The sequence below is a fragment of the Haliotis rufescens genome, unplaced genomic scaffold, assembly GCF_023055435.1.
Source record: "Haliotis rufescens isolate VD_foot unplaced genomic scaffold, xgHalRufe1.0.p SCAF_36, whole genome shotgun sequence".
NCBI lineage: Eukaryota > Metazoa > Mollusca > Gastropoda > Lepetellida > Haliotidae > Haliotis > Haliotis rufescens.
Genome location: NW_025964068.1, coordinates 3184175 through 3206223, shown reverse-complemented (window position 1 = coordinate 3206223; position 22049 = coordinate 3184175). Strand labels below are relative to the sequence as shown.

General features: G+C 42.6%; 1 protein-coding gene across 2 annotated transcripts in view; it reads right to left on the bottom strand.

Moving 5' to 3' along the window:
* Positions 1-4481: 4481 nt before the first annotated feature.
* The window catches only part of LOC124147734 (neurogenic locus notch homolog protein 1-like), a 63817-nt gene continuing 46249 nt past the window's right edge, over positions 4482-22049 (bottom strand). The window contains exons 68-87 of one of the 2 annotated variants that reach the window (XM_048381168.1): positions 21883-21993; positions 21362-21484; positions 20908-21030; positions 19391-19504; positions 18760-18879; positions 18175-18282; positions 17090-17194; positions 16694-16816; positions 12654-12767; positions 10744-10857; positions 10340-10438; positions 9816-9932; positions 9001-9141; positions 8460-8657; positions 7914-8129; positions 7476-7625; positions 6546-6931; positions 6132-6249; positions 5546-5625; positions 4482-4881 (exon numbers count right to left, since the gene is read on the bottom strand). In XM_048381168.1, the coding sequence (XP_048237125.1) occupies positions 4840-4881; positions 5546-5625; positions 6132-6249; positions 6546-6931; positions 7476-7625; positions 7914-8129; positions 8460-8657; positions 9001-9141; positions 9816-9932; positions 10340-10438; positions 10744-10857; positions 12654-12767; positions 16694-16816; positions 17090-17194; positions 18175-18282; positions 18760-18879; positions 19391-19504; positions 20908-21030; positions 21362-21484; positions 21883-21993 (2702 nt within the window). In that variant the 3' untranslated portion in view covers positions 4482-4839. The remainder of the gene's footprint in view (positions 4882-5545; positions 5626-6131; positions 6250-6545; positions 6932-7475; positions 7626-7913; positions 8130-8459; positions 8658-9000; positions 9142-9815; positions 9933-10339; positions 10439-10743; positions 10858-12653; positions 12768-16693; positions 16817-17089; positions 17195-18174; positions 18283-18759; positions 18880-19390; positions 19505-20907; positions 21031-21361; positions 21485-21882; positions 21994-22049) is intronic. The other variant, XM_048381169.1, reaches the window with a different exon arrangement.

Here is a 22049-nt window from a genome sequence, read left to right as displayed (position 1 = left end):
GTTGGTCTTAGTGTTATAAACATCTAGTGAGCGCATCCTATTGTTTGTTTTTTTTGGGGAGGGGGGGTGTGTGTGTGTGTTGTTGTTGTTTCTGTAGGTTAACATATTGGCAGGACTTACTGCAGAATGTCCATCTGTATAGTGGATGTTCTACAGCAAGGCCCTGTCCCATGAATATTCTGTAGTAAGGCCCTAGGAAGATTTTATGGAAAGTCTCCCTGTTCCAGGCATACTAGTTTTCAATATTCTACCATGACACTGAAGAAAATGACAGGTCAAAATACCTCAAACTTAACATGCCGTTTCGTAAGGTTCATTGAAAGTGTTTTGGAAACCAAATCGTTGACGAAAATTGTTTCAGATGGATCTTTTGGCTTATGAGACAGATAAAACCCTCTGGGTTGGGTTAAACATGTAAACACTCAGGGTCGGGACAAACCCACGAGGCTTCGCCCCCGAGTTTGTCTGTGTCCCTCATGTTTACCTTTTCAACCAAACCTCAGGAACGTGTTTATCCTTTACATAATCCCTCCAACAATAAGTGACAGACACCCCAGAGCAGTCACTTCCTATTGCTGACCAGTCAGATTCGCTTGATTTTGATTGGTCAATCAGAGGTTTGAAATCACCTTAAAGAACGCTGATCAAGTTCCATGAATGAAATTCCACACGGTCCCATATTCCATTGTTGTGATTCTAAAGTACTGTCGGAAATACTAGAAAACTGCTTTTCTGGCTTCATTTGATTAATACGAGTCATAGGACTATAAAATGAGCAAATATCAAAATAACGCAACTTGCCCTAATCTAGCCTGTCTTAATTGACACTGTGATTACCCTTAAAATGTACTTTTATAGGTAGTGTCATTGCTTTGTAAATGAATACGGATATATTTTGAATGGTTAATACATTATTTGATGCCATTAACATATTAAACGTATATATGGAGGGGTATAGGTAAAACTTTTGGGGTATATATTTTCGTCATAAATGTACACATCGATCACAAATTATTATAAAATGAAATTCATCTTCAATTTGATTTTGATTGCAAGCCACACAACCTTTCAGATTTTACCTCTTTTTATACCTCCCAGTCTCAATTCGGAGCTGGTTGGAACAGCATCTCAATTGCGCAAGGGCACGTCATATTTAAAAATTGATAATTCTTTTAAATATGTTTCTAAGCCGACATTTGCTTTGAATAAACTGTAAAGAGTTGATTTTGAGCTTGATGAAAGAGCTGCGTGCCAATATTGTTCATAACATCATTTTAGACGGAGTATAAATTCCGACAGAAAGCTGGAGATATTACTTATAAATTGTTGTTCCCATGTGTAACCAAAACCAGTGGAGAATAAGATGTACTTTTGATGCCAAGTTAGTTTTACCATTACTACAGTCTAACAATAATAAGTTATAACATTTCTTTACCAAATGTGATTCAGGCATAATAATTATTTTCCACCAATACTTAACAACACGTTTAAATGCAAATATGTACATTGGGTATCTTCCACATTCTCCTCTAACAACGTGGCTTGCGGATGACTGCTTAACGCATAAAAATCTCTTACAGGCAAACATTTGTACAACTTCTATTTCTTCGTAATTATGAACACCCCAAACTTCAGAGCCATACAATAGAATTGGGCTGATTTTGGAATCAAAGATTTTAAAAAATAGATCATGAGGTAATGGATTTAACATATATAGTGATTTAATAATTCCACACGGAACCTTTTTTGCCTGAGTTGATGCACTATTAATAGGAGCAGACAACAGAAGTGATCTAGAGAATAATAATCCCAAGTATTTGTAACATGAAACACATTCAATTGCATTTAACATTCGGTGAAACTCCCCTGTGATTTTAATATGAACCATAATTCAGATCTTTTAACAAAGTCGAAAGCTTTTTTGAAGTCCACCAAAAGCGCATAAAACTTACGACGCTTTTGTGAAAGGTAGTGTAGAATAATAGTTTGTAAAATGAAAATATTATCTATTGTGCTATATCCTTTTCGAAATCCCGCTTGCGACTCGCTAATTTTGTCGTACAAATTTGCCCAAAATACTAATCTTGCATTAATAACTGATGTATAAAGTTTACTTAAAGTGCTTAAAAGGAACATACCTCTATAATTATTAGTATCAGATTTATCCCCTGACTTATACAAAGGGATTACGACACCTGTACTCCATGATTCAGGGAAATAAGATGATTCAAAAATGACTTTAAACAACAATTCCATGTATGGCAACAATATATCAGGGGATTTGAAAAATTCTGAGATAAGGTTATCTTCCCCTGGATTTTTTTAGTTTATAGATTGCTTCTTGTATCTTTTCTTGAGTGATCGGAGAATCCTGTACACAGGCGGCCGTATCATCAGCATTATAGTCAGTATCAGAGTTTTCAATCAGTTCTGGCAAATTAGCGTCACATTCTTCAAACAAGTTGTATGTATGAAATGGCCTATAACCTATGGGATGTCCTCAGATCTTTGTTTAGCGGCAGCGAGAACTTTGATTTGATTTTAATGAGATTGAAGTCGACAATGTCATATATTCCTGTATGGTCGCCTTCAGGCTACTCATGGTTTGGGCGACAGTATCTGATTCCCTGACTTTATATTAACTGGCGTTATCCATGACAATGACACTGACATTGTTTAAAATGGGCGATAGCTGATGTTCAAACCACATCATCTCCTATAATTTCCTTATGAAAATCACCAGTTTTCTTTTTCGCCTCGAAAACGAGCACACATCCATCAATAAGTCCCATAGCATGGGTTGCAGCGTGCAAAACAATGACACGATTACCTTTACCTGATGGTCTATGGGTGCTTTTTGTCCATCTGCCGATAGCCACATGTAGTTAGTGGAATGATTCACCAAGATAAATTATCTGGACGCCCTTACTGTGATAGTTATGAATGGTTCGGGGATAATGTGCCCCCATAGACAGGATGGAATATTTTCCCCTGAAAAGTGCTCGGTCATCGCCACGCGCAGTGCATCGAAATCAGATCTCTTGGAGAGCAATAGTTAGTGCAGTTAACATAAATTGTATCTTAATTCCTCCCAAATTCTACTACAAGTCAGGGTTACCTTCTGTTCATAAAGCTTGTACACTATACGCTTAATCACCTTGTATCAAAGCTGTCTAATATCCTTTTACGTCCCAGTTTTTTTTTTGAGACCACCCCTATACCTGTTTTGTTTTATTTATCAAACCGTAGACTTGATGGTATGAATTGAAAACCCAATAGCTTGGGCAGTTAGATAAATCACCCTATCTAAATTAAGAAATGGTTTCCCTCTTTCTCTCTAAAGTGTAAAGAACTTGTATACATTTGCCGGTACAGACTCCATATGGTGTACCATGGTTATGGCTCATTCGTCACCACTCGCCCCTTTCCGTACCCTGTAAGACGCTATTCGGCTTGTTCCGGAATAACACGAGTTGGTCACGAATGGGTTATGGCTATGCAAGTGAAATGTAACATGCATCATGGGAGCAATGTCAACAAAACAAACGCAGCGTCATTTTGTCATCTTAGAAGATGCACATCTAGAATTTTCTCAAAATAATATTTGAGTGTGGATTAGATGTTTCATGAAGACTACATTAGTATCATTATAACGGAGCCACGTGCGCATATTTCTATAATCCGTTTCAGACTGCCAACATCGGACTTAATAAATGTAAACTTCCTGTTTTCGTTCGAATTTGTCTCTTGTAAACTTGTCGATAGGACTCCTTGTGACTGAAATACTTCAAACCACAGGTAGGTCGATCGGTAGTTACTCGATATTTCAATAACAACAGTCTGTGAAAAATTATATCCTTTTTTAACAGGCAAAAACACAGCTTTATAGCATTTCCGATAGTACTTCAGTGTAGCTGTATTAATAATCCTTTGAAACTTAAATACGCAATCTTGTTCGTTGATTAATGCTATTGATATCCCGACGGCTTGTAAATTCTGGAGAATGGACCACACAAAGCAGTCACCGAGCGAATCACCTCGTATGAAAGGCATAGGTTGCTGGAGACCTATTTTTATCCGAACCCCCACAGGGGATTTGGATATTTAATGTGCTAGTAACAGTAGGTGTATCTCCTGCCTCTAAACACGCCCATCTCCCAGTGATGTATACGGACATGCACACACTGGGGTTGTTTGTCGTACTCCACTCTACCAGGAACAGCTTCCTCTGCAGTAAGAAGCTGCCCCTTAACTTACTACTTTCCATATTACTCCTACTTGTCACAGGAACCACTGTCGCGGTCACGGAGCTGTCAGTAACAAACTCGTCTCGTTTGTTTGACCACAGTGGTAAACGTGACGACCTGCCTCATGTCCTGTGTTATTTTCTGAAGGGTTTCCTCTGGATTTCCTCTAGGGTTTCTGCTGGATTACCTCTAGGGTTTCCCGTATATATTTCAAACAAATACATCACGAATATATCCGTTTGCAGAATTTTATTTGCAACACTTCATTCAGATAAAACATGTATAATATGGCACATAATTGTGCCCAATATCAAGTTAACAAACCTGCTAACATCTCTATGAAAAGGACAAATTGCTTAACTGAACAGAGATAACTTACAAGGAACACATACGAAGCAGGTGAGCTAGCCAACAGTAAGTAGATCCGGCACAGCCGAGGACACACAGGACATAGGACAGATGATAGCAGTTGTCGTTGTACAAAGCGACGGGGACAGAATGACGCGGAATGAGTATGGGTTTACGTGAGAGGTTTAGTGTGAACTCAGTAGTAACAAGTTCAACAGTATTAACAGTTGTTCATTTGTAGAAACTAGAACATCTCGCCGGGGTCGCAGAGGATCCAGAATCGAGCCTGAAAAAAGCAATGTTTGTGATTATGAGAAGGGGGAGGGATAGAGAGACCTGCCAGATTCAATCTGCTGAATAGTGTTGACCAGTTTGACCATTTGGGGCTGTTGTTGAGAAAAAAGCCGTTTCCCCCTGGATAAGGAGAGTGAAAAAAGAAAAGTTATATCCAGGCGCTTTGTATATAACCCTAAGGTTAAGGAAGACCCGTAAATAATAATAATAATAATAATAATAATAATAATGATAATAACACAGCAATGATAATAACAATATACAAACATTTATATACTTATTGAAATTGATAACATGGATGCACAATAATTTTGTCAGATAATGTTTACTGCAGTGTTTAATAAACATACACGACTTCAAGAAATTCTGCCCCTGAGAGAAATTTTATCTTCAGTTAAACATCTTATTATTACGTCTCTGTCCACCAGTAAATGCGAGGGGCCTCGTATTTGTACATATTGTAGATGCGCCCAGCTAACTCACCAACACAATGCCCTTGGTGGTCGCTGATGGTCGCAAGGAGAGACAGAATGTCCAACGTTCGTCATTACATTTACATTGCGTACGCAGTTTACCTACTTATAGCTCTATCAGTTTAGACTATACTTGTACGTACGTACGTGTAGCACTCCGTGGAGACTATAGGTTGCACTTACCCAGTCGACGAAGCCTACAAACGACTGGTACAGGTAGCCCTGGCCTACTTGCACCGGACACTCACGGGTGGCGATTTTACCTGGTTGAAGAAGAGAGAGTGAGTGAGTATGGTTTTACGCCGCTTTTAGCAATATTCCAGCAATATCACGGCGGGGGACACCAGAAATGGGCTTCACACAATGTACCCATGTCGGGAATCGAACCCGGGTCTTCGGCGTGACGAGCGAATGTTGAAGAAGAGACGGCCAATGAGATATACAACAGTAGGCCTATATATAGTTCGGCTGCAAGGTCTCCTGACGTGGGTGAAATTGGGACAATGTGTACTGATACTCATTAAACGTGAGTTGATCACAAGAAGGTAACAAAATGAAACGTATTGCAGCAGTTGCAACTTCATGCGACTCGTAACGAGCCACTCAAGAGCATTACGCTATTACATCTTATCATGAGATCATGTATGGTATTAACATTTTGTATAATTAATATTTATTATACTCATCGTATCGTGATAAATATAATCGACACAGCACAAGCTGCGCCCATTGTAGAACTCAAAATATTGGTCATTGACCCGGAACTCACCTCCAAGTGTCACTGTTGAAGTACGTGTAACCGCGCCTGCGCCCTTTGAACTTCCTGTCAGGTCGTAAGATCCTTCCCCACTGAGAACATACCTCAGCTCGAGAGTAACCCAGCCGTTCTGAAACAGTACACATGGTTTAATAATCCCGAACACTGGGGGAACACTTGGGACACTAGACGCCACAATGTATGCGGGGTTGCGTACCTTAGGCGTACCAGGATCTTATGATAGTAGATTTTTATCTCACATTCGCCTTGATTATGATCATTGGTTTGTTAGTACCTTGCTCGTTGTCCATAGGTTTCATCAAAGAGGTAAAGAACCTTCGTCACGTGATTTCCTCCCACATTAAGCTAACAAGCCCCGATTTAAGGGACCAACCAACCCAAACTCTTCAATCACAACAAACTTACAGAGTCAGTTGTATATTGGAGATCGACTGCTGATTCTTGGTCGTTACCCTCAGCAACAACCTTGAAAAATGCTTGTCCTCTTGTGGAAGACGACGGGCGTACAGTGATTGCCATGCTGGCGGTGACGTTGCAGTCACCGTTGCTGACAACGGCGTATTCTTGACCAGGTTGCAGGAGAGATGTTTGGATGCGCACACGGGACACGAACACGGGGTTATGGAAGCCGGACTTGGCGAAGGGATTGATGAAGACACGGCTTCTACCGGTGAAATTGCCAGCCTTTCCGTCGGCACCGCTTCTTGTAACCAGATCGACGTTCTCGAAGACGAAAGAGGAGTTGATTTTATCGTTGAACTCAATGGGCCAGTCAGCACTGTCACAGGCGCCTGAATGAAACGAAATAAGTCAACTAAGGATATAATTAAATCAGATATGTAACCAATAGTCGGTCATGACGAACCAACATTTCTAATGACACAGCAGTTGGGATCATTAGATGTTTTCACATGTGTCGACTTTGAACAGGCCTCCTTGGGTGAGTGGAACCACACAGATAACGATAAGCACAACATGTTCTTGTTTCAAAGTCGTTTTGAAATAAGGTTGTAAAACATGCTTTTTGAAACAGATTTAATCCATGGCAGTCTCAAAACACAGTACCATATGAATTGTGAACGATTAGTGTGTACAGATGGCCCACTGGTATAAGTCACGTTGTTTCAGGATCGGCTGATCATGGGTTCCTGTCCCAGAGTCGCAATGACTATGACTCTTGGTATGTCAGCACCATATTCTAGTTTCAACAAGAGGTAAATGTCTCTTGCGTCAATTTGGGTTTCGTCCCAAGTTACACACATTGCTTTTGAAAACGGTTATAAACCCAACACTCATTCACTCACAAAGAACACTTGAATACTTAAATGGACCTACCGACTCTGGTTGTGGGTCGTGTGTCATGTACACACACGCAGTTGTCCAGATCGAACACGGTGCCAGGGCCACAGCTGAATGTCTTTTTCACATCCCCAACCATCTGCGAGAAGACTTTTGGGTTCGTTGGGTCGTGTATCAGGTGACATCCTGGGAAGAATCAGATTAAACGTCTACATAGAGCGTGAAGGGCCATTTTACAGACGACAGCAGGCATGTTTGTTGTGATTAATTATTATGACATTATTATTATGTTTAGTTAACATTTATTACACATTTTTTCTCGTTAGAATATGAAATATTTAGATCAGTTTATGACGCAAATTAACCCAAGCTGATTCTCAATCGACCAACTTCGATGTTATACTGAAATGTATATTGTAAGTTCGCTCTTTTATTTTAATAACGACTTTAAATACTTTGTTTAGGACCCCTTACTCTTTTCTCCGGGACATGGAGGCCTGCTGGTCGCGTCACGCCGACAAGTCTCGGGGCAGTTGGGGTCGGGGAGACAGCGCCTCTGTCCGCGGTCGTAGCCTTGTCCAGGGGGACAACACATGCTCTGGACCGTCTTCCCGTTGGAACAACGCCAGTAGGGTTGGCATTCCCGAATATGGGAGTAGGTGCTGTTGCTTGCTTTACCAAGACAGAAATCTGGAAATGGCATGAGATGAAAACAATGGTTAAATGTTTTTAATAATTTAACAGCCTATGGCGCAGGGAGTGTGTATTGCAGGTGATCATTCGTTCATCATTTGAACGTTTCTAAAACCTGAATCACTTTCAGAATAGGAATCAACATTTTATTGATTGGTTTCCGTCATGGTGTAAGGTAACACATGGTCACTTGTTGAACTTTGTGTTACACGGCTGAGACATTATTCTAATAGAACGGTTTCTGGCGAATAACACATACGTTGTGTTCATAATGTACAGTGTTTACGATACAGAAACAATAGCTTCTATATATTTATGTGACCTCACCGTCTTTACAGAAGACCTGGTCGGGGTGGTTGCAGGTGAGCGTACTCTGATCGAAAAGAGTTCCAGGAGCACATTCAAAAATCTCTGGCACTGGTGGCCCGCTGACCGACTCCTGACAGCGCACAAACAGATCACAGCGCTGCTGGACACCAGTGTAGCCCACGCCGTTCTGGTACTTGCAATCGTCACACAGGTTGGCTAGAAAAATGGTGGACGAGAATACAACGCCGGGAGACCGCTGAACAGACATAATGATACAGCAGTTTATCACTGTATGAACTGACTAGTATAATTGCTATTACATAAGAATGTGTGTCAACTGATTTAACGAACTGTGTAAATTGATACTGTGTCCCAGCAAGGTTGGGTTTCTGACATGTTGGAATTCTTTGTTTCAGGTGGAAGGGGAAGGGAAGAAGGAGGCGAATTTTCCATTTTAAATTTCAGTGAGAAATGAGGATTAAGGACAATCACACTCAGATAATGATGACAGTTTCAATAGTACGAAGGCATTTGCCACGTTTTTGTCATACTAGTTTACCTCTCAGTTCAATGTCACATCGCGGTCCACCCATAAAGCGTGGGCACCTGGTGCAGACACAGCGGTCATTACAGTCCCGGGTGGCCTCGCCTCCAGGGCCGCACAGTTGCTCGGAGTTGTCGCAGGTAGGAGTCGTCCGGACTGTAGGTAGAACCATAGAGGAACCACTTAACTTGACTCGGTACTATTCGCATTGAAATTCCACCGAATCCTCTTTGTATCCACTGGACAATGTAACACCCAGAAGTAAGAGCGATGTACCCTGATGCATGTAACTACGACCCTGAAGTGATACTTGTAAAGACAATGTGCTCATCATTGGGTACAATAGCAGTTTTGCTATTAAATGTTCACAAGGTCGACCCATTTCTTTTTTTCAACACAATGAATAGGAGTTTTCAAAAGCAACTGTGATCATGAAGATATAAACTGTATTTGCTGGGATGAATAATACAATACAATAGTATTACAATACTGAGCTATATTGAGCTTCTTTAGTTATTTTCAGTTTATGTTGAAATGTCTGGATATGTTAATTCACAATTTTGTGTTTCAAGAAATACGCCTTAGTTACTGTGGCTAATGGGTGTAGAAGTGGTGAGCTAAGACTACGGTGTCAAACTGTCAATCTCTAAAGGTGTGTTCTCTTCTATTTCCAACCCCACCCACCCTTTTTAACTTGAGCGACATATCTGTAGAACCATAACTATTTATAACCAGTTATCTTTCTCTATGAGGTGACTCCTCTACTTCCAACACACCACCCGCATGTGAGCTCACACCCTTCAGGTGTGGCAGGGGGTAGGTGGACCTACCCGTGTTGTCCTCGCACTGTGCCCCAGTGAAGCCGAAGACACACTGACATGTGCAGCTTGCCGTGCGCACAGTCCCGCCATTGAAACAGTTGAGGTTGCATGGAGTGCCGATCTGGTCTGGAACAAGGAATTTCCAGCATGACAGTGTTTCATGCACGATTACATTACAACAGCAGCTCCCAGCCCAGCCCTTTTGTTGATCGCCAATGTTACCACCAAGCGGCGCTCATGATAGATCGTGTCCTCATGTCTAACCTCTTAATGACTGCAGTTATCAATATTCCATTGTTTGCCCCAGTTTCTACCCCTCATGTTCTGTCACTGTGTGATAACATCCCTCTTAACAATACCACTCTGAACACCATCGTGCAAGAACAGCTACTACTGAATGAATGCACACTGTCGCGTAAAACACGTCCAATCCTCAGGAGGACATGGCTCTGAGGCATGCATAGGCCACCACGGGGGGATCTTCTGCCCGACTGTCCGACTGCCCGCATGACTCGAGATGGGTTTGTACTTACCACTGCAGGTGAGACCTGTGTAGCCGGTGTCGCAGACACAGACGCAGTTGCCATTGGAGGACACAGCCCTGCCGTTCTCGCAATAAGTCCGACTGCAATCTGTAACCAAGTGTCATTTACTTACAGTCAATTTCGAAAGGTACATGTTTCTAAACTGATGGCATTTATAGGGTATTCTTCTGTCCCTGTGTTTGACATGGGTCAAGTTCAAGACCTTGGTCGCTTTGTGTAACAATACAGTGTGACACAAGGATCTTAATCCTAGTTTGTTGTGTCATATATTCTCCAGGGAAAAGATACGAATGAGAGAATTTGTCGGAGAATGTGTATCTGCATATTTCTCCATTGTTGGTACAATTCCTGTATTGATTGTCTTCCCCTACAGGCATACAGCGGCGACCTACCTGGAGTGATGATTTCACAGTTGAGACCGGAAGAACCGACAGGGCACTGACATATACATCTATTTCCAAATCTCAAGTTAGTTCCACCATTCCTACAAGCATTCGGGTTACACACTGAAGAAGAAAAGTGCAAACAAAGTTTTAGCTGCCGTGCCAAATGAACCGCTCGTCATTTTACTCATATGGTCAAAACGGCGAACAACTTATAGGCTGTGGACTGTGTCCTATCTGGAGATGAGAGCCTGTTATACGACTCCGACTCTCCGTGTGTTCAGTAGTGAGTGAGTTCAAATATTAGGCGGCATCGGCATTGTTCAGACGAACATCTGAGTTGCTATTGCATGTGACGGGTGTCCCCGGTGGGGCAGGATAGTCTCACCCTCTAAAAACACCTGTTATCATTGCTTTTTGATAGTTAGGAGATAAACATACTGTGTTTTCAATGTAGAGCTGCGCGTTCGGTTCCAAATTCAGTTTAGCGCGGTTAAATCTGCAGGTAACCTAGATCTACACTGAAAACAGAGAATGTTTATTTCCATTCTGTCATGACTAAATAAAACGCGAACTCTTTGGTTGTGGCAAATATATTGAGTGAAGCGGCATGGGTTTTGAGTCCAGTGTTTCGAGTGGGTTGTCGATCCGAATTACGGAATCACCGACAACAGCCTGTGAACAAAATATCGCGCTGTTTATGCGGGGTAAAGCTGTTTGTTTACACAGTAATACTTCATGCAAACATATGACAGGCATTGAAACCATGTAAGCACGGCAATTTGGTAAGATAACAAGAAGTGGGCAACCCTAAAGAAAACTAAGCAAGCTTTGCAAAGCTTCGTTCCACACAGCACCTCACCACTGTGACGTCATATCGCTAATTGTGACGCAAAAGATATGACGTCGTAGTTGTATATCGAAAGCTCTCTGTTGTCCCCAAAACTTAAACTGCATTCTCTTCTTTCTTGTTTTCTGCACGAAATGCATTGCCACACATTCTCTGAATATTGTAGTAATCGCAACTTTGCATTTTGTAACCTGTAATTTTAGATATAATTAGTTAAATATGCCTACCGACAATGACTGAAAAAAGTACTTTTCTATGAATATTAGCTTCCGCGGTGAAACCAGCTGTTTCAATCAGAGGCGGTTTATTATTGTGATTTAATAGCCTCTGAATGACCAATCAGAATCGAGTAATTTCCAACTTCATGGTAGAATGATTGATAAACACATGCTTATGATATAGTCGGAAAGGTACAATGGACTCTTATGATTATGGAAATGTATTTGTCGCTCATGTTCAAGCCATACGGCGATAAGAACAACTGTTTAGCAGAACAACCAAGAGTTGTCTGTTCTTGCATACTGCTAAAATGATACTTGTCAGCCCTATTTACAACATGTCCCCAGCCATGTTGCCAAGACTCAATAATGTACAAGCAGCAGTGGTATGACTGGAATAATGCTCAGGCCATTTTCTCTCTCGTTCACAATATTTGTCAGGGATCTGGAATCAAAGGTTGTACCAGAGGAGCATATATATGTCATATCTACCCTTGTGATTCCCTACCCCCAACTAAGTGGTTCACGTGACACAATATCGGCCAAGATTTACCAAGCAGATTCGATTGAACCAACATGGTGGTGACCAACAGCCAGGATATAGCTGACGGAATGCTCCGTTCAGCATTAAAGCCCACCCACTTAACCCACAATTTAGGGAAGCAACTGCGCAGATAATCACTAGATTTTAAATACATAACAGGAATGTGTGCTCGATCCCTCCCCAACTCAGCTTTCGCCAAAAACATTTATGACACATAGCAAAGCTTTGTAGTAATAGTTGCAACAAACATTTACAGTGCTAGCTGATGTATATCCTGTCACCCATATATACACACGAGCCAACTGACCTGGTCGCGTAATCTCACAGCTGATACCGGAAGTCCCGACAGGGCACTGGCATCTGCACGTGCTTCCAAATCGCACGTTCGTTCCGCCGTTCTGGCACGCTGTCTGGTCGCATGCTGTTGGAGAACAGTGCGATACCCTAAACATGCTACTCGTATATACACAAGAATCAGTGCAAAATGTATTCATAACAGAAATATAGGATAATTACGATGGAATGGACTGTATGGCTGTGTCTTCTAGTGTAAGTACAACAAATCACAGACCAGTCCATTTCATGCCATTGTCAATCGATATTTTCATGAAAGTCTTTCCCTTTCAAAATGCTGAAAATATCTAAAGGGGGAAATTGACAACAAAAGGTGATGTCCCCATTTATGTAATTCCCATGATACACTACACGGTGGTGGCGCTATTTTACTGAACTTTCATCGGGCTAACACGAAAATGCAACCTTCACCCACCCTACACAACAATCTACACCCATCCTGCACTATAACCTACACCCACCCTGCACTACAACCTTCACCCACCCAACATAAAAACCTACACCGACCCTACACTACAACCTACACCCACCCAACATAACAACCTACACCCACCCTACACTACAACCTACACCCACCCTGCACTACAACCTACACCCACCCAACATAGAAACCTACACCCACCCTGCACTACAACCTACACCAACCCAACATAACAACCTACACAGACCCTACACTACAACCTACACCCACCCTGCACTACAACCTTCACCCACCCAACATAAAAACCTACACCGACCCTACACTACAACCTACACCCACCCAACATAACAACCTACACCCACCCTACACTACAACCTACACCCACCCTGCACTACAACCTACACCCACCAAACATAAAAACCTACACCCACCCTGCACTACAACCTACACCAACCCAACATAACAACCTACACAGACCCTACACTACAACCTACACCCACCCTACACTACAACCTACACCCACCCTACACTACAACCTACACCCACCCTGCACTACAACCTACACCCACCCAACATAAAAACCTACACCCACCCTGCACTACAACCTACACCAACCCAACATAACAACCTACACCGACCCTACACTACAACCTACACCAACCCTGCACTACAACCTACACCCACCCAACATAACAACCTACACCCACCCTGCACTACAACCTACACCCACCCAACATAAAAACCTACACCGACCCTACACTACAACCTACACCCACCCTGCACTACAACCTACACCCACCCTGCACTACAACCTACACCCACCCAACATAACAACCTACACCCACCCTGCACTACAACCTACACCGACCCTACACTACAACCTACGATGTACGATGGGTGTAGGTTGTAGTGTACGATGGGTGTAGGTTGTTGTGTAGGATGGGTGTAGGTTGTAGTGCAGGATGGGTGTAGGTTGTTGTGTAGGATGGGCGAGGTTGTAGTGCAGGGTGGGTGTAGGTTGTTGTGTAGGATGGGTGTAGGTTGTAGTGCAGGATGGGTGTAGATTTTTGCACTACAACCTAAACCCACCCAACATAACAACCTACACCCACCCTGCACTACAACCTTCACCCACCCTGCACTACAACCTACACCCACCCAACATAACAACCTACACCCACCCTGCACTACAACCTACACCCACCCTGCACTACAACCTACACCCACCCAACATAACAACCTACACCCACCCTGCACTACAACCTACACCCATCCTACACAACAATCTACACCCACCCTGCACTACAACCTACACCCACCCAACATAACAACCTACACCCACCCTGCACTACAACCTACACCCATCCTACACAACAATCTACACCCATCCTGCACTACAACCTACACCCACCCTACACAACAACCTACACAACAACCTACACCCCTCCTGCACTTTAACCTATACCCACCCTACACAACACAACAACCTACACATATCCTGCACTACAACCTACACCCATCCTACACAACAACCTACACCCATCCTGCACTACAACCTACACCCACCCTGCACAACAATCTACACCCATCCTGCACTACAACCTACACCCACCCTACACAACACCCTACACAACAACCTACACCCCTCCTGCACTTTAACCTATACCCACCCTACACAACACAACAACCTACACATATCCTACACAACAACCTACACCCATCCTGCACTACAACCTACACCCACCCTGCACAACAATCTACACCCATCCTGCACTACAACCTACACCCATCCTACACAACAATCTACGCCCATCCTGCACTACAACCTACACCCACCCTGAACAACAACCTACACCTATCCTGCACTACAACCTACACCCACCCTGCACTACAACCTACACCCATCCTACACAACAACCTACACCTATCCTGCACTACAACCTACACCCACCCTGCACTACAACCTACACCCACCCAACATAACAACCTACACCCACCCTGCACTACAACCTACACCCATCCTACACAAAAATCTACACCAATCATGCACTACAACCTACACCCATCCTACAAAAAAATCTACACCCTTCCTGCACTACAACCTACACCACTCCTACACAACAACCTACACCCACCCTGCACTACAACCTCGCCCATCCTACACAACAACCTACACCCACCCTGCACTACAACCTACACCCACTCTGCACTACAACCTACACCCACCCTGCACTACAACCTACACCCACCCAACATAACAACCTACACCCACCCTGCACTACAACCTACACCCACCCAACATAACAACCTACACCCATCCTGCACTACAACCTACACCCATCCTACACAAAAATCTACACCAATCATGCACTACAACCTACACCCATCCTACACAAAAATCTACACCCTTCCTGCACTACAACCTACACCCATCCTACACAACAATCTACTCCCATCCTGCACTAAAACCTTCACCCATCCTACACTACAACCTACACCCATCCTGCACTACAGCCTACACAACAATCTACACCCATCCTGCACTACAACCAACACCCACCCTACACAACACCCTACACAACAACCTACACATATCCTGCACTACAACCTACACCCATCCTACACAACAATCTACACCCATCCTACACAACAACCTACACCCATCCTACACAACAACCTACACCCATCCTACACAACAACCTACACCCATCCTGCACTACAACCTACACCCACCCTGAACAACAACCTACACCCACCCTGCACTACAACCTACACCCACCCTGCACAACAACCTACACCCATCCTGCACTACAACCTACACCCATCCTACACAACAACCTACACCCATCCTACAAAACAACCTACACCCATCCTACACAACAACCTACACCCATCCTGCACTACAACCTACACCCACCCTGAACAACAACCTACACCCACCCTGCACTACAACCTACACCCACCCTGCACAACAACCTACACCCATCCTGCACTACAACCTACACTCATCCTACACAACAATCTACACCCATCCTGCACTACAACCTACACCCATCCTACACAACAACCTACACCCATCCTACACAACAACCTACACCCATCCTGCACTACAACCTACACCCATCCTACACAACAACCTACACCCATCCCACACAACAACCTACACCCATCCTACACAACAACCTACACCCATCCTGCACTACAACCTACACCCACCCTGAACAACAACCTACACCCACCCTGCACTACAACCTACACCCACCCTGCACAACAACCTACACCCATCCTGCACTACAACCTACACCCATCCTTCACAACAACCTACACCCATCCTACACAACAACCTACACCCATCCTACACTACAACCTACACCCATCCTACACAACAACCTACACCCACCCTGCACTACAACCTACACCCATCCTGCACTACAACCTACACCCATCGTACACTACAACCTACACCCTATTAGGCGAAGGCCCGCCAACAACCATGTATACAACAAAGATAACTTGTATTGTTAACAGCGATTGAGGTTGCCGAACTCATCATTCAGATGGAGTGTACTCACGGATAATAATTCGAGCTCCACAAAATTCACCAGTAAATCCATTGGCGCACTGGCACACACAGCGTCCGCCACTCAGCACCTGTGTACCGCCATTCTGACAGAGTTGGGAGTTGGCGTCACAGACTGGCGATAATAATAACAATAATAATAATAATAATAATCAACGCCACACTATAATAATAACGACTCATCCTCACCACCGTAATGATCATAATAGTTACTACACCTACATCATCATTATCATCATCATCATCATCATTGCATCGTCATTGTCATCAGCAGTTTTACCATGATCATTTCGTGATGCAAGCGACTCAAGAACCATGTCTTGACTCCGACAAGAAACACGACCTCAATTATTAATGTTTTAAGCCAAAATTGTCACGTGCAACCTACCGGGTGTTTCGCAAAATCGTCCATTGAATGCTACTGGGCAGGCGCAGTTGCACTGTGCGTTCGGTGATGGGAAACCGCCGTTACGGCACGGGTTTGATGCGCAGGCTGAAATGATAAACTTGTTTATATATCTTATTTATACTCGTTTTTGTTGATATAAACATGTATGAACTAACTGAACATTTTCTAATTCTCACATATTGTTTATTCACGATGATTTGTAAAGTGGAGTATTATCCTGACAAAGTTTCAGCAGCGAGTTTCCCTCCGGGACTTTGAGATGGGACATATCACTTTCAAGACAAAACGACCACAGAATATCACATACCGTCTTGTTTTGTTTGTTAGTTGTTTAAGACCGCACTTACAGCGATATTCCAGCTATATGACCGCGTGAAGAATACGACGGTGGTCTATAAATAGTCGAGTGATTGATATCATGAACAATTGGGATACGGTGACATGCACCGTTAGTCGCCTCTTACGACAAGCATAGGTTGCTGAAGATCTATTCTCTTATTCTCTACCGGGATCTTCACGGGTAACACATACTGTCTGGAGAAAAATATGCAAACGTAATATTGTGAAAAGTCTTTTATTTTAAAGATCGTTACTCTTCATAATGCCCATGAAGTTTTTATTATCATGCTTGTATGATCAGCCCACAATAAGGCCATATTAAAACTCACTCAAAAACAATGACTTGTGGGTGTCTCAGGCGCCGAAATTTGCACGCACACGCACGCAAGCACGCACGCATGCATGCATGCAATGTTGCTAAATAAGTGCATTAATCTTATAATCTCGAGTGCGACGTTAAAACCCCCATTAATTTTCGACTCGTCTCGCCTCACCTTACTCGTGCCAGGAAGTTAGCAACGTCGAAACAGAACTCAGAGTGATCCTTGTTTTGTCAACACCATACCTGTAGCTTTGACTTAACTGGTAAACATTTAAGAACTAAATTACTTCGGGGTTTCCTCCAATATCATGTTGTCACGCCGTGGTATAACTGAACTATTGTTCAAGGCGACGTCAAACCCAAGTCACTCAAACTCACTGCAACGCGCTATGCTAACACTCACTGTCGCACAGTTGTCCGGTATATCCCGTGTCGCACTGGCAGGAGCACGGACTGGTTGCCGTTGCTTCGACCAGAGTACCGAACCGGCAGTTGAGCGAGCACGGAGGACCTGGGAACACGGCATCAGTACTAAACATCACAGGCATCATATACATACACAGAGAATAGTATTGCCAATAACATATTTATCTTATCCAGTGATGGTTTCTTGACAATGTCAGATATAAACATGTTATTTGACGAGAAAACACCAGTGTTCTATTTTTTACGTAGTTTCTTTGTGATCTACACCATCGTGCTCTGAAAACATAGTGTCACTGAGGCACTGAGGCAGATTGAGTGTAGAATGTATTAAATATCATTTTACTAAAGTGATGTTGGATTTTTTATTTTCAGAATTCGTCACATAATGAACAGTCCATGACATGACACATGACCTCATTATTTCCTTGTTGACGTCACTGCAGTAAAAGTGAAATGTGACGTCACTATGTTAATTGAATTCATATATTGATAACAGAACCAAAGAGAAACTGAGGATTTAGCTCACTGAAGAATTACGCAAATATATATTAGATGGTCACACCTGTTTCACACTGGTTACCAGAGAAGCCAGGAAGGCAGGTGCATGGACAGACGCCATTCGAGGGTTGGGGGACACGCTGGGGGGTTCCTCCGTTCATACAGAACTGGCGACCATCGCAAACTAAAGGAAATGACACCTCAGGTAAACACAGGTACGAAGAACACAGTCTGTAATGCGCATTCACACTCATACACATTGATTCGCCAGGCAGCATTAGTTCAAATAGTCCTAGCGTCCTGTAAATGATCAAGCCTGTGCCAGAATGACCAGTTGTTGAGCAACGCTCCACGCAGTTGAGGCTCGATGACACACAACCCGCCAGGCCTGATACTGTAACCAGGCGATCCACATTAGTCCGTATTTTTAATAGCATGGGCTACCTCCTTGGTCAGACATTTCTAACAAAATCTTTTAGTTATGAAGAACACCCGACAACACAGAACTGATCTGTAAGGCACCCGGAAGAATTATATCTGCGTGTTTTCCAAACAAACACTTGTTGATTTGAGTTATGTTTTATAACTCAACATTATGAAAACTTTCAAGAAATTGTTCGCAATAAAACATTTTTATATATACCGAGTAATCATGTGGAGAGAGGAAAGCAAAAACAATTGTAAACAATGCTCACATCGTGTTTCACAGCGAGATCCCGCGTAATCAGAGGGACAGACGCAGACACACTGTCCATTCTGCTGGCTGACACGCCCGTTATTCAGACACGTGAAGGTAGCACATGGATCGACTGAAAGAACACATAATTGTTCATCTCTATCGTAATAGGTGTTTCAAGAAGACATCGTGAGTGGGAGTAGGCTCGAGAAATTTGGAGAAGTCCCTGAGAGGTTTCATTCAAGTTAAATTTAATTATACAAATCAATCTCAGTTTATGATGACCCTACGTAAAGATATCATATGAATGAGATCTGTTACGTCAGTTCTTTCATTAAAGGATTTTTAGTTACAGTAAACAAATCAACGATTCATGACTGCTGTTTTATAATTTCTCAGATACCTTCGATGCCTCTCAATATTATGACGAAGCTTAATCAGAAAGAGCTAGTATTGCATATGAAGTACATATGGCGTTCTTGTCACTGACGTAATAGTTAAGAAGCAATATAAACATTTTATTCTCCATCAGAGAATTATATAAAGTACATTGCTACATGCACAATCATCATGGATATTATAATGTGGCATTCAGACAGAGTGTATCATAATCTGAAAAAGAACAAAGCAGCTTATATCCGGTTTACATCATAACCAAACAGCTTCATGATTAAGCATATGCAATATTCCTTGCAACCTGTGTGCAAAGCATTATGCTGTTATATGAAAGACATACATGTTATAACAAGCTGAAATTAAACATACAAAACATAACCGGAAATTCGTTCTGAAATAACATCCAACACTATATATTAATGTATATCGATGGTAAGCACCACAACGTAATGGAAGCTAATACTGTACAATACTAATATGTGCCAACGCCAACGAAAATCACATAGAATTCAGGTATGAGGCAAGAATTCATAGTCTATGAAATAGACGATAATGAAGGCAGCACACAAAAAGCCGAAAAAACGACACAAACAGGTATACCAATTGTGAAATGTTTGAAAGTATGATGTATATAGCCAGAACGTTAAAATCCAGAGCATATCTTTTGAAAAGAGCATCTGAGGAAAGGCAGAGAGAATGCGGATGTTCATTCTCTATTTTTTTTCAAAGCATCACACAGCAAGTATTGAAACATGGGTATTGAAATGGCCCCGTCGTGCATACACACATTAAACTGTCCATTGTGGGGACAAAGAATCAACTAGCAGAGATTGAAATACGAGTATTGAAGTAGCTTCAACATACATGCATATAGTCAAACAGCTGATACAGGCGTGGAAAAAGTTGCACAAGCGCTGAAACAAGGGTATTGAAATGGTATCAGCAAGCACAAGATCCGGACTGTCTCTGACATCTGTAAAGCATCATACACGAGCTGCAACAAGGGCATTGAAATAGTCTCAACATGCATAGAGACAAAGAAGTGTCTTTCGAATGTAAAGTTCTTCAGACAGCAAGATCCGGAACATAGGAATGCCATGCATAGTATAGAAGAGTTGACATGACACCATGCTGTCATACTTCCAGTATTCTCGCACTGCAGTCCAAAGTATCCGTCCATGCATACACATTGGCATCTATCAAGATCGATATCCCATGTGCCCTCCTGGGAACAGCCGAGTTCAGCAGCCGTGCACTGTGGACCTAATGGTGATACTCGTCACGACTGAGTGAAGGGGACAACAGGAAAGCACGCAAAATAGGTGAATCCAAAATGCAAATGTCGGGTATTCTGATGAAGACATCAAGCCTGAGATGAAACAACTAGGTCTGATAGTATTGATCTAAGACTAGTAAACACAGACAAGATTATTATGCAGAGTTGTTCGATCTAAATAGGATACAAAGACGAGAAGACACTGTCATTTATAAAGGACAAGAACATGTAGAACCATGTAAGGGCTGAAATTGGTGTGAATAGAAAGATTGTTGAAACGAGTTTTCCTCTTCTGAATAGAAGGAAAGATAAGCCTACTCTGGCCTTGGCAGGTGTCTCCAGTGAAACCAACTTTGCAGAGACATGTGCAGGTGTCAGTGTCAGTCTCAGCAGTTCCAGCTGGGTCACAGTTTAGACCAGGACAAACCGCAGACCGGTCATCTGAAACATGACATCTGTTGTGAGGAACTATAGTGAACATTGTAACGATATATTTAGGCTTTACAGCCATATAAACCCATTTGGGGGAAAGCGAAGCATCTCCATAATTCAAATCTGCTGTGATACAAATCGATGCCGTCCCTCCACTAAAATGGAAGCTAAGCTGTTGCACCTACTAACAAAATGTATTACACAAAGCAGTAACTGTTACAACCACATAGCTGTAAATAAAGCGATTAAACCCTTTCCATAACCAGACGAAACTTCAATATGTGAGTGTGGCATCAGAGATACTCGTAAGCTATAGAGGAATACGTGTCTTTTCTTTTACACATGGTACACTTATACATTTTGATATTTCGTCCTCACACCCAGTAATGCAACAAACACATATGTACCGGGTTCACATCTAGGACCAGAATATCCTGGCCTGCACTGGCACTGGCATGTACTGGTAATTAACATTGTACCAGAATCGTCACAGTCAGCAAATGGACACCCATTATTATCTGCAAACAAAATTATTAAATAGGGTAAACGAAATACTCATAATAATATGAGTGAT